The following is a 13,600-nucleotide window of genomic DNA, read 5'->3' on the forward strand; positions in this document are numbered from 1 at the left end:
AACAAAGCCCTGACCACGCGGTATATAAACCACAAACAGGCTGCTGCCTACATGCAGTGTCACCAGATTCGGAGTGGTCTCTTCTGAAAACAGGAATGCCCAAGTGTTATAAACTGCATAATCAAATCTTTGCAGAGATGCAGAAAGGGAGCAGAATAAGGTCCATGCATCTTTCATTTTCTTCCATTCCTGTCCAGTTCTTCCCATGCAATATAATTGTCAACTGATTGTTTTCTCTGTCCTGGGCCTGTTGGATCTACAAAGCAGCGACCACATTCAGCCACTTTTGTAATGTAAGAAAGAGACACATACCTTCTTTAAACTATATCCAGCATGAAATATAATGGGTGGCAGCAAAATATTGAAGAAGATGGAAGGATCAAATGTCATCTACCAGAAAGGACAAAAGAGAATGTAAGGACAAATAAAGTAGCATTTAATTTGATAGGGTAGGTTTTAATTGTAACTTTTTATCAGGATTAATCTCAGGATCAGCTTTAATGTCTGCAGGCCAGAAGGTTATTCTGAGCTGTTTTCTTACAAGGATTAATATGTAGTTCCTTACTGCCTATATTTGTAGAATGCTATTTGAGAAGTAGTCCTTAAAGAAGGAAAGCAGCCATGCACTATTTCACAGGGAACACATACAAGCAGTGTTACCTGTGGTAGTACTTGCACTACCAGACATCCAACCTGACAGTCCCATGACTTAATTCCTGGTTCAGACATGGACTTCCTATTCAGTTTCAGGAAAGATCCATCATCAGTGCCGTGCCTCAATTCCCCTTGTACAGAATGGCAATAAAAGAAAAGGCATACACCACCAAAACGAATGTAATGTTTCCTTTGAAGCATATCTATTTAGGTATGGCAGCAGACATCACTTTGTCCTCTGTTACGCAGTTTGTTACACTCGAATCCCTGTGTAATGTCAGCCCTGCTCATCTGAAACATACATTTTTGTTTCTACAACTGCCAAAAAGAGTTTATAAAATACTCATTAAAAATTTTAAAGCAATGCTAGAATGAAGATGATGTTAGGCAAGGCAAAAAGTTCTTATTCCAGCTGTTGTCGGTACACTGTTCATATTTGCCTTCAACTTCAGGCACAGAGAGAGAGAGGCTAAGGACAATGTTCAGTCACTGCAATTAACTACAAGTAGCTTTCACTAAAATAGCACCCTGTTTAAAACCACAGCATTGCTGGAGAAAAAAATATTTTAATAAGCCTGTGCACTGTTTAAAATTCTGTCAGCAGGCTGTATTATACCAGTACTTTTAAAAGAGACAGGATGTAATTAACGCAAAGGCTTGCAGCTCCTTTGTTCAGATAAAGTGATATTTTAAGGCTACAGTATTCTAGATGAATTATTTAGCTTCAAAAGAGAAAGACCTGCCTGCAAAATTACTTCTGTCTTCTTACTAACATATAGTTTGATTTGATAAACAGGAAGTGAGAGCTCAGCCTTTTTTCCATTCTGGTTTGAATTATGAAGTTGAAAAAATCTAGCTGGCAAGTAATGTGCCAGCAACTTTAGCAATGCTAGTAACTTCATTGAAAACATGATAGAAAAACGATTTTCTTCACTTATGAACTAACAGCCTCAAATGTTAATTTTGGAATTAATTCAGCAAATAGTTAAAATATTTTTTCCATAGGCATCAGAAATCCCGACTGCATGTTTTATTATTCAAAACTGTGTTCTAAAGGATATGCATTTGTTAGTCATGGCACAGTCTATTCTTTCTGATACATGCATTTAGTCAACTCTTATACTGAGGTCAAAAGGGAATTACAGTTGTACAAAAACCAGAGCATGGTGTGATCACGTTTTCTGTTTTTCACATTAGTGCTTTTGCCAGTCAGGAAGGCTGCCAGGCATTGTTAATGTCTCCTAAATACTGTTGAATTCCTCCCTCTTTCCTTTTTTATTTATTTTATTTTTAGGAGGGCATTGGTCAGATAATTTTAAAGGAAAAAGGAGTGAAAATCCAGGCAGGCTGAGGCCTCTCCAGTAATATAGAGAAATCCACAATTCACAGCTGAGACTTCTAAGAATCTTTCAGCAAAGTGACACTGTGGAAAGAAGATTGGGAAATCCCCTGTGAGGGCAACAGAGACTTCTGTGCCAGTTAGTGCTCCTCCTTTCTCATAACACAAATCCGCTTCAGTATACCAGGTTTGAAGATGATGTTCAAATGTAAAGGATTAGTACATATGCCTTGGAAACTAAACACACATTTTGACTAAGACAAACCTCTTGCAACCAACTACTAGGAAAAAGGATGAAGATTCATCAAAATCTGACTAGTCTGACTGCCACAGTATTTTCCTGTCTCCACCCACCACAGCTCTGATAGTCCTTGACAGTTTAGATATCTCTGAGAATGGCAAAAGTCTGGCAGTAATGAGACAGGCACACAATGGTGCTGCATCAACAAGGAATTGGAGCAGATGGTTAAATCCTAATTCTGCAGAATTCCCTAGTGTACCTTCTAAGCATAACTTAAAAGTTTTTATAATGATAACCACTATAATACACAGGAGCATGTATTATTGTGCTAGATAAACAATAATACTTGGAAAAAAGCAAAATAATACATTGTAATATTGTAAAAAAACACTGGTAAGGGCTTATAAGTTTCATATGAGTATGTGATATCTTTGAGCATAAAATCCAGGTTTTAAAAAGTCCCTCTGCACTCATGAGTTCTTTAAATTGCTGTCATTTTTTAAGACAGTGAACATTACAAGAAGTAAATATTGCAAGGATGGGAAAAGGAATATACTAAGTAAAATATTTTAACATTATATACTGGAAAACAGAAAAGGCCATGACATTGTAAAAGACTCTGTAAACTTCCTCTCACACTTCTCTTTCTGCATCCAGCCTGAATTGCACAACGCTGTCTCCCCAAGCTTGGAGACAGCCAGTGAAATCCCTGCTGAGGACTACTGCAGTAGTGAATGAATATATGAGAATGTTGTAATGTATTTAAGCATTATAAAAAAACCCCACTTATCTATGGAAGTTTACATATTTACAAGTTTATATATTGTAAAATGTTTAGAGTTTGTAGTTACCTCTGCTGTATACAGGAGGTAAACCTCCCTTGCGTTATGCTGCCAGAGCAAGTCACTTTTAGGACAGAGGACAAATAAAGATATCAGTGGGGTTTATAAAGTTTTGGTGGTGATGAATCCAAGACAACAGCTTTGCCTGCAAGTGAACTCCATGTCTGCAGGAGGTGGGACTGTCATCTGGAAGAGTTCAGGCAACTATTCTGCAAGCACACAGCCAGTTGTATGCTAAATGATGGCCAGGTTTCTACCACACCTTCTTGCCTTTCCTGTTCTCCTTCCTCACTTACTCTTCTCACCCTAAATTCAGAATAGCCTCTTCTCTCTCTGTGTCACATTTTAGCTTGAAACTTGTTTTCCTCTGGCAAGGGTGTAAAGAAAAGAAATATCTTACACAGTTTAGAACAAAAATAAGATAGTTTTTACCTTTTGAAGCATTACATTGCCCTGGTGACCATTGACATTGTGGTGGCTGATCTCTCTTTTGTATTGATATTCATAGACCTGATTAGTTATATTAATAAGTAGAGTGGATGGCCCAGATTTCAGCTTTTCACAATCATAAACAGTTCCACTTTCAACATCTGATGCTTTTGTTGCATATCGTATAATTAATCCCATTACAAGGCCTGGGGAGTAAAAAGAAAAAAACAAAACAAAACAAAACAAAGAAACAAAGCCAAAGAGATTCAGGTGCTTGTAAGTATCTGATGCTACACAATTACTGATTTGGAGAAAAATGAACTCTATTAAAGCTAGGACACCACCTTCTCAGTGTTTTCACCTTCACAGAGGTACACCTCACTGAACACTTCATGCTTCATGGATGACCATAAAATATTCTTCCAAAATGGTCATTTCATTAGAATGCAAATGTTGGTTTGACATATGCTCAGTTGTACTCCTATTTTTGTGATCCAGTTGCTGGAATCACTCTTATATAGTTATTAACTGAGTTGCTCAACCACTGCATTTTCAATAGGTATTTAGAGAAGGGCGGTGCCTGCATAACTAATGTACTGAGCACATTAAAATCAGCTGTGCTTTTAATGATTTTACACACTTCATTCGTGGGGCAAAACTCTGATACAGTATCCTGAGGCACATTCTGCTCTCTGTAGAAGACTGAGTGTGTTTTTGAGACTGCATAAACATGTGGAAAATAAAAGCAGGAAAAAGGAAAGGAAGATTAAGACTGGGATTAATTGATTTGATTATCTACAATTTAGGGCTCTTATCTGAGACAGACATTTTGGCTCCCTTTACAGTTTACAGAGGAAAATGTACTTCTGCAATTGTCCTCTGGAAGGTACGCTGCTTTCTGTTGGGTCTAGTGGGAGCTTGCATGATTACTTCAGGAGGGATGACTAATATTTAGCTAGATAGCATTACTGGAGATTATTTCCACCCTCAGAGACTTGGATTTGTTTTAAAATTTAATTTCCATGCTTCTTTTATGTCCTCTGTGCTTTAAGTCCCATCTATATGATGAACAGTTTTACAGTTACTAATTATGAACACATTCATAAAATGCTAAGTATATTCAGATTAAATATTGATGGAAGACATCTAAACAGATATACTTACTAATGAAAGATAAGAAAGAAATTAAATTATAAGAAATAGCCGATAAACATCTGAAAAATATGATGTTCAAGTTTAAGTTTTATCCAGTAATCAGATGCCATGGTGATAAAAGTGATCATAAATGCTTAGAGAGATAAATAGGATATCTTCCTTATTGTCACATTGTCCCGTAACAGAGACTCTCTGAAGTGCAGATTTCTAGCACACCTGTAACACAAGTTTGTCGCTTCCTGGACTGATACCACAACAGAGTAACAGCTGTATTGCTTGTTCAGTAGGCATGTACATTTTTGCTTGTTTTGTATCTATTGTTTGGAATGTTTGGCTTCTTTTAATGATAGAGGATTTAGATAAGCAGTAGAAAATCCCAAGGCCGTTTTCTTAAGTTACACAGCATTTGTTCAATAAATCAGATAATAAATCTAACTGTAGTAAAAGACACAATTCCTCAAAATTTTAGGGGAAGCACATATGGGAAAAGGGAAGGAAGCACTGCATGTGCTACTATGAAATGTGACTTCTACAGTGGTCAGCTCCAGATGTCCAAAATCATGAGTCAGGCCCAGGAAACCATTAATTAGTTAAAACAGTCAGGGTTTTCATCTTATTTTTATTAGATTTCCTCTAGAAGAACCACATATTTCATTTTCAAATTCAATTTCAAATACATGAAAAATTCAACTTCATTTAATGTTTGGACAAGACTTGATGTTTCCTTCTCATTCTCTGGAATAAAAAAGTTCTAGTTTTTTCTTTACCATTTTTGTTCCTACCATGCAATGTTTTAAACTATAGCCTCATGAGCATCATGCTTACTGGTACAAGTAACAGTGTTCTTGCTGCTTATAGAAGACAAGACTTTAAGGAAATAGTACTATTTTTAACTGAGAGTTCAAAAATTATGAATGAAGAGCTAAAAACATGGGAGTGGTTTTAAAAATAAGAGTTTAAATCCTACTATTTGGAGTTCTTTTGATTTACTTTTTAGCCTTTGAAGTTCAACTGTTTACGTGGCTTGTATACGTAATAACTTTCAGAATGGCAACATGGAACTGCTCAAGGGAGATCAGCAGAGACCGGCTGACATTGCCTTTACCATCTCTATTGTACAGCCAAGTGGACTTCTGTGTCCTACAACATTCTGACATCCCTGGTATGTGTGTTATATTGGCTAATATAGCATATATTTTAACTAAATTCTGTCTGATAGTTTTAAAAATGAAAACAAATGTTCTCAATTATAGTAATGCAATTGCATTGGATTGTTCAAGGGCAAATTATTTCAATCTGTAGTGTCAAGTTTAGCCTAGGAGTAGAGGACTATTATTCTATATTCTGAGAAGATATGTAATCTTCAGCTGTAGTGTCAAACTGCCTCTGTAGGAATTTTCTGAAATGGAAACAAATGCAAGTATTATAGATCCTAGTTTTGCAAGATAGCTCTTGAGTATAAATAAATCCATTTTCAGAAAAGGAATATTTAAAAAATATGATCACAGTAGCTGTAGAAAAATAAAGATCAACACTGACTGAGATTTACAACTGGAATTCAGGTTTGCCTTTTGAGTTTTCTTCTACCAGCTTTAGATTTTATATTCTGATGGAACCCTGATCTGGGCAATGTACAGAGCCACACAATTAATGAAATGGTAATGAAAGAACAAGGAAATTCTGAGTATCCAACAGCATGCACATACTGGAGAAATTACATTAAAGAAGATTCTAACCATCGATATTCTCAGAGCTTTGAGGTCTCAAGGAAATTCTATGATGTATTACATTTGAACAAAATGTGGACAGGATCCATAATGATGGGTTGATTCAGAATATTCTCAAATGCTCTAGGGAAGGTTCAGAAAAAGACAATTGCTATCACTACATTATATTGCAAGAGTCAATATAAGTGATGGGATTGTATTCTTCCTTCAGTCATAATTAATGTTCCAAAGACCCTATATAAAACCCCCAGAGAATTAAAAATCTGGGATGAGTGTATTTAATATTTTAGTAGGTGTATCATTTATGGAATGCACTTTCTGCTTTAAATCATTATGTAACATTTCTTTCACGAGAGAATTCAGGAGCCTAGATCATATTCTAATAGAAATAAGTGATTTTTAAATAGGTTTATAATGTACTCTCCTTTCCACTACTCCCCCTTCCAAACTGAAATCATGCTTTTGTAATGTATCTTCTGAAAGATTCTTTATAGTTCATTTAAAAAAAAAAAAAAAGAAATGTCATTTGGATGTATCTACTATGAAAAAAGACTAATAATTTCTAATTTCCTTGTAATCAGTGTTTTGTGGCAGATAAACTAAACTTTTTTTTTTTTCCACAAAGTATGGTATGTAAAAATTACCTTCTACAAACAGTTCTGATTTCGTAGTGACACACACAGAAAGCCTGGCTTTACCATCTAAGTCTAGGAATATGAGAGTTAAAACTCCCTGAAGATGAGTCAGGAATGATGCTGCATCTGTTACCTGACATCACAAGTAGGTATAATAGTAAGGTACTTGTTAGCCTGAATAAAAAAGTTTCAGATAGTATTACATCAGTTAAGGATGTAGGTAGTTGTAAATGCAGACTCTTATGCAAGGCTAAACTCGAGCGTACGAGCACAAAGTAGAGTACCTATCTTGTATTCTAGGAGTCCAAATCCAATTAGAAATGTTTTCATTTCAGCTTCCCTTTATTTAAGACATTTTCCTTCAAAACTAGTACCAAGGCTTTATTTAATTCATGCTTTAAGTGCATTTATTTAAATACAGGATTGAAACAGAAAAGAGTGTAACTAATGTTACGGATTTCTTTAAGTCTCACTTATCCTTTGAAGTAAGATCTTGCAGCAAAATCTCACTCTAACTAGAGCTCAGTTATGTTTCAACTGAAGGCAATGCAGGTTTTCCAACTTCTTCAGTGGAAGCAGGATAAAATCCTTAATCATTGATGAGAGCATTGGAAGGGATTTCTTAAGTCACTCATGCCAAACTTCTGAGCTAAACAGGACTGTCGTTTCGCCAGGATTTTATCTAGTCAGCTATTAAATGTCTTCCTTAATAATGACACTCAGGGATGCAGCTTTAGCCATTACTTGATTTTCCAAAATATTTTAGAATTTCTTCCAAATTTCTTTGTTTGCCTCAAGAATGCTATTCCTCTCTTCATCTGCCCACTACAAAAATGTCAGTTTCTGCCTTGATCATGCTTTTCCCATCCTGACAATCTCTCTTCATTATGAATGTTGTAGTCAGGAAGACAAAGAAGTACTCTTTGTTATTTTATAAAGGGCTAGAGATTCCTCTTTTGGGGACTTGCTACCTCCATTGCTGCCTTTGAGAATTAGAGGAACTCAGAACACTCCACATTCAGAAGGGAACTACAATTATTCCACAGAAGAGGCATAATGGCTTTAGGAGGCATAAGAATCATATTGCCTAATCATTAGACACCTCCACCAATGTTGAAGCAAGAACTCTGGTATGTGCCTCACTTCCAGCCATGTTGCATGGGATCTTCAGAAGAGGCTGAGGAAGGGCTACTGTGAGTCAGCTTTCCCATGGCACACCTGCCAAGAGCTGTAACAACTGGAGGGAAGCAAAGAAAAAAAAAAAAAGAGTGGTAGACCTCCAATCCCCTCAAAACTTCAGGAAGCATCTCTAACTGTGACAAGACAAAGTCATTTCTTGCGAGTGCTACAATGACTGTGTTCTATCATTCATCTTTTTTGTGTTTTCCTTCCAGTCCAATCAACTAGTCCCACAGAGCACAACTTTGAAGGCAGGTACAACTTCAGTTACCTTCATCTCCACCCTAATGGGTATCGCACATTGCCTAGGGGTGAAAATGATTCAAGCTGAGAACAATTTCAACCAAAGTTGCTAATTAACCTAGCAGATCAAAGGCACATATTATATTGGTGAGGTGGTGGTGTTTGTTTGTCTGGTAGTTTTTTTGTTAAAGTTTAATTCTGGCTGCCTACCTGTAGGACTGCTTTAGCCTCTTAACCAGAGGTGACTGGTGGCACCTGTATGTAGCCCTGATGCCTACCTTCTGGGGAGGGTGAGAAGCTTAGATGCTTACACTCAGTTTTCTGTTGTGCTAGCTCTGGGTTATTCCTTCACTAATGTGGAGGGCCGTGGCTTTTGTATTATATGGGGGAATTTGGCACCCTGCAGGAGCTGGCTAATAGGCACTTAAGTCTTTTATTTGGCCTAGTACTAAGTGGCCACCTTCTGGGGTCTGGGGCTAAGAGAAAGGCCACCTGCTCTTACCTGAGAGAAGTGGCATTCAGTTTTTGTTACTGGTTGTGTAGATAATCTACCATGCTAACTCTGACTATGTTGTTGTATAGAAAATTGTGCTGATAATGTATAGAAAGGATGCTCTTGCTTTTCTGGATGGCACAAAGTTATTCTTTCGTATTCACCTGCCACCTTGATATACAGAAATCAGGAAGCTGAGTTTACTATTTGGGATCTGTTTGTCAAACCAAGCTATAGTGTGCAGAGAAACTTGTTCTCTTAGATACTGGAAAACAAAGGAATGAATGAATGAACAGGTAAGTCTGTATTCTTCTTCATTGTTTGTGAGTGGTTGTTTTGGTTTTTTTTTTTCAGTTTGGTGTCAAAACAAACAAAATGAATGTATAAATAATTTCAAGCTAAATGGCTTGAAATATATATATGTACATGCAAGTTTTTTTGTGAAATAATGTTGAATTCTTCTTGAATTAAATCTTGTGAATTAATTCTGGGTTATACTAAATGCATTGGATTTTTTTTCATTGCAGCTGCAGAAGGATTTTTAATTTAAATATAGGTATATTTAGTGTTGAACCATTGCTTTGATTAAAAATATAAATTAACACATCTTAGTTTTTAAAGTATCTAAATGGACAGTTTTCCAGTATGGTGTTTTGGCTTTTTTTTTTTTTAGCTGGAACTATTCAGCCTAAAACTGCATTTTCCTGCAAAGCTTATGAAAAAAAAAAAGCCCAAAACAACCCTTTTATTTGTTCTATACTTTAAATAGAACTTTCTATCAGGCTGTTCCTAGTGTTCAATTTGTGGCTGTTCAGCACTTTGCAGTAACTGTAAAACTTCTTCCTGTTTTTGTATTTCTGTGGTTGGTTTTTTTCCCCTCGGTCTTCTTCATATTTCACTTTCTTCGTCCTTTCCATGGCTATATCCCTAATGACACACTGTCTTGATAAGGAATACAGACCCATCTACCATACTGTGAGACGCAGTCTGCAAATAAGTGGCCATATTCTTCCATCACTTGAAGCAAAATCATTGGTTTCATGTGCTGCTATTCATGTATTTAGCAAATAGCTCAGTGGGCTGGAGTAAAGCAAACTGCAGGGCAGAGACTTTTGGTTTGTACAAAACAGATATAAAGCAGAATTGTTCTGATAATGAAGGCAAAAAATAAGTGAGAGCAGGATTTAGCTCACTGTCAGTGCTTGGTGCCATGAGGATTTTCTCCTGAAGTTGCTGCCTGTTGATCTGACACCTCTATCACAACCTCTGAAATTCCACTTTCTTTTCATTATTGCTATTCCACAAATGCTAAAGATACCTAAACTCATATCCAAAATTTCTAAGGATAAAAAGGACATCATCAGCTTTTTGGATCCTATAAATAAGCTTTTTTCCTCCTGTTTGAAGCTTGCCATAAATAATGCAAGACTAAATAGAAGGTTTATTTACAATCATGAGGAATGTGTCCTTTGTTCATGAATGTTTTAATAATTCAAAAGCTCTGTCCTGCTGGAGCACTAATCTCTTAACTGAGGAAAAGAATATCACAAGCTGGTTATCCTCATGATGTGCAGATTATATTCTGGACAGGCAGCAAAACAGAAGCAAAAGACAGATAAAACACTCCTTAAGTACCGATTTATTTGTGTAATGTTGTATTCCCCCATATTTCATTTCTATTTTGATAGGTTCTTGTCTAAATCTTCAACAACTGTGGTCATCTGCGCACGGGAAACAGCACAGTAGTGTAAAGGAAGCTACTATAGAAGAGTCACCCATGTAATTAGAAAACCATTGTCCTAATTGACAAGTTGATAATAATATATTGCAGAGTGTTTCATGGTTTTCCTTTTGACATGTTAATAGAAATGCAAGAAGCAAATGTATTGTCAGTGATGCTGTGTAGCTTGTACCCCATAAAACCATTAAATGACAATCTAAGTGATGTCTGACAATGAAAACCATTGCATTTAACTAAGTATCATGTGATGCGTATTTCAGTCTGAACTGATTCAGTTGAAGTATGTTTTCTGTGTGCAACAGATTTCAAGATCAGAAAAAGGGCATATTATCAAATAAATATTTTTTCACAACTTTAAAATAAACACAAGGCAGATGAGAATTAAGGGATCCCGCAGGCTTCCTCCCCAGGTGTTAGGGCTCAGTGACTGGCTAAATACAAGAGTTTCTTGTTTATTTGCTTTCCTTCAAAGTATCAAGTCACTTGTGAAGATAGTAAGTGAGCCAAGAAGATGAAATAGCCTGTCTTCTTGAAATTTCATACAGTTAATTTATCTAATGAAATAGTTTGAAAGGGATATAAGGAACACTGCACTTGTCAGCTGCAGTCCTCCTATGGAACTGAGATCATCTTAAAATGCTTGATGTAGAAAGAGCAAAAGAAGCTTTTATCTCAAATTGTAGGGATCAGTTGCCTTTTCTGTTGCAGGTTTGCAGCTGAACCTCCATAGAGTTTTTTGCATGCGGTGTGCCATGATAAACAAAAATTCTTCAGAATACGCAACCTTAACAAAACCAGTTTTGGGTATTACACTGGCAGAGTATGTGATGTGCATAGAATGAGCCTGAGTCAGAACAGGCTGGCATTCAGATATGTCATGACTGAGCTGTTGATGTATACCTTCTGTTTTGACAATATTACCCTCCTATATGTGTTTTATGGTAACAGAAATGGAAGTCACCCGCTTTCCTCAAAATGAAACAATAGTAAGAGAGAATTACAAGAGAAATTATTACACATGTAAGTGTATACCATTAAACTAGTGAGCACTTCTTATTAGTGGACAATGCAGGAAGTTCTACATGAAAGTGATACGCAGTCTTGCAAAACCTCATAAAAGATTAGAACTAGACAGGCAAACTGAAATGGCAGTACAATGCCAGCATTCAGAGAAGATTTGAGAGGCATTCTTCATAGTCTGTTTTTCAAAGGCACAGAGAAAAACCGAAAGAAAAATCTCAAGATCATTTTAAGTTTATCAGACAGCACGGCTGGATCCACAAGGCTCCCTAGTCTAACACCTTTGAATATTATACAAAACAAGCATGGAAAATAAGCAAATTAAATAATTTCTTTCACTGAGGGGATTTCATTCTTTTGAAAACAGTAAACTCACTAACTACCAAAGTGTCATGCAGTGGCTGTCTGCCCATACAGGAACAGAATGTGCACATCATGAGGATAACCAGCTCATGATAGTTACTCCCTTAACATGACAGCCTCTAGCTACTTCATGAGAGATGCTGTTATGTTATTATTTTACTGTACAGTTATGGAGCTGATGACATTTCATTCAGAACACTTTCTGAGTGTTGTCAGCACTTGATCTCAAGTGCCTGATCATAAACATGCAACTAGTCCCATGTTAAGCTGGCACTTGAATTTATACTCACCATAAAGCATAGCTCCTCCAGTTTCATGCAGAAAGCGGAATCGATGGTTTTTAAACAACCAAATTGTTAATATTGTAAGAATGAGCAGAAAGTTAAAGACTAGCAACTCCACGGCTCCCTGATGATAAAACTGATCTTCATCTTTCACTGATACATATTTCTTCAACTTCTCCATTTCATTCCCTTGATGAAAAATATGTGCAAAATAGAAGAAAAAAAAAAAATCACAGGAAGGAAGTGTTATCACCTTTGGTACAAAAAAGTCCAGATACTACAGAAATTCACAGCAAGCACATCTGTTTCATTTGCAGCCTCAGGGTAAAGTGCCCCAGCTCAGAATTCAGCTGGATTCTAGTTACAGCTTCCTGTTTCTCTCTTAAAGCTGCCCTGTCTCATTTTTAATGTCACAGTTGCATCGCTGGACTGCGCTTGCTCCAGCTGTAGATGCACAAATCGCTTGCAAGGCTCAGGCTCTGTCAGTTTCTAAAATTTTGTTGTAAAATTTAGTCTGTGTTCATGTTTGTTCCTGCCCTTTACAGCATAATCTCTATCCTAAAAATCATATTTTGTCTTGATATTTTAAGATGGAAAAACTGACATTAAAAGAATGGCGTAGGAACCTTCACTACATTTTGGAAGCTTAAAAATCTTTCCTATTTCCCACTTTTAAATGTAAGCGACACAGAATAAAGGTGGCACTTTACTACAGTGCAAAGACAGAAGAAGAAAACAAAGCAATGAATAAGCATTTCAAAGTTTAGGCCTTGAACTTGTATTGATCCTTCAGGAAGACTGAGAGATCTCTGTAAAAGCAAAGGTCCAATTACCTAGCATTAAAAGCACTTAAGAAGCCCTATCAAACTGAATAAAATGCAATGGAATTTACTTTCCATCATTTCTGCTGTTTGCATGTTTTCATTTACATTATTCAATTAAGCGAGACAAACAGTAGAAATAATCTTACTATTTATAGCTAATACTCATAGAAGTTTTTCCATCCGAGCCCAAGGCTGCAATACATGTATTATACTGGAGGATTACAAATAAACTCTCATTTTCATCAGAAAAAAATCCAGATTCTGCTTCGCATTAAAAAAGGACAATCTTTTATTTTTGACATAATCTCATCAAATTTTGTTTTTTAAAAACACTTTGGGCCAAACTAATCTGTACAGTATCCATTCCAAGTCAGGTATTTTTCAAAGGTGAATAAAATAGAAATAAGTACCTAGATATCCACACTCTTGGT

At 36.4% G+C, this 13,600-nt stretch overlaps 1 protein-coding gene across 1 annotated transcript in view; it reads right to left on the minus strand.

The window, feature by feature from the left end:
* SLC9A9 (solute carrier family 9 member A9) overlaps positions 1–12,682 on the minus strand; it is a 214,479-nt gene extending 201,797 nt beyond the window's left edge. Inside the window, exons 1-3 of the mRNA XM_054835998.1 lie at positions 12,352–12,682; positions 3,509–3,711; positions 313–390 (exon numbers count right to left, since the gene is read on the minus strand). Coding sequence (XP_054691973.1) covers positions 313–390; positions 3,509–3,711; positions 12,352–12,526 — 456 coding nt within the window. The 5' untranslated portion in view covers positions 12,527–12,682. The remainder of the gene's footprint in view (positions 1–312; positions 391–3,508; positions 3,712–12,351) is intronic.
* Between the last annotated feature and the right edge of the window lie 918 nt (positions 12,683–13,600).

This window comes from Grus americana, chromosome 9 (assembly GCF_028858705.1).
Source record: "Grus americana isolate bGruAme1 chromosome 9, bGruAme1.mat, whole genome shotgun sequence".
NCBI classification, from domain to species: domain Eukaryota; kingdom Metazoa; phylum Chordata; class Aves; order Gruiformes; family Gruidae; genus Grus; species Grus americana.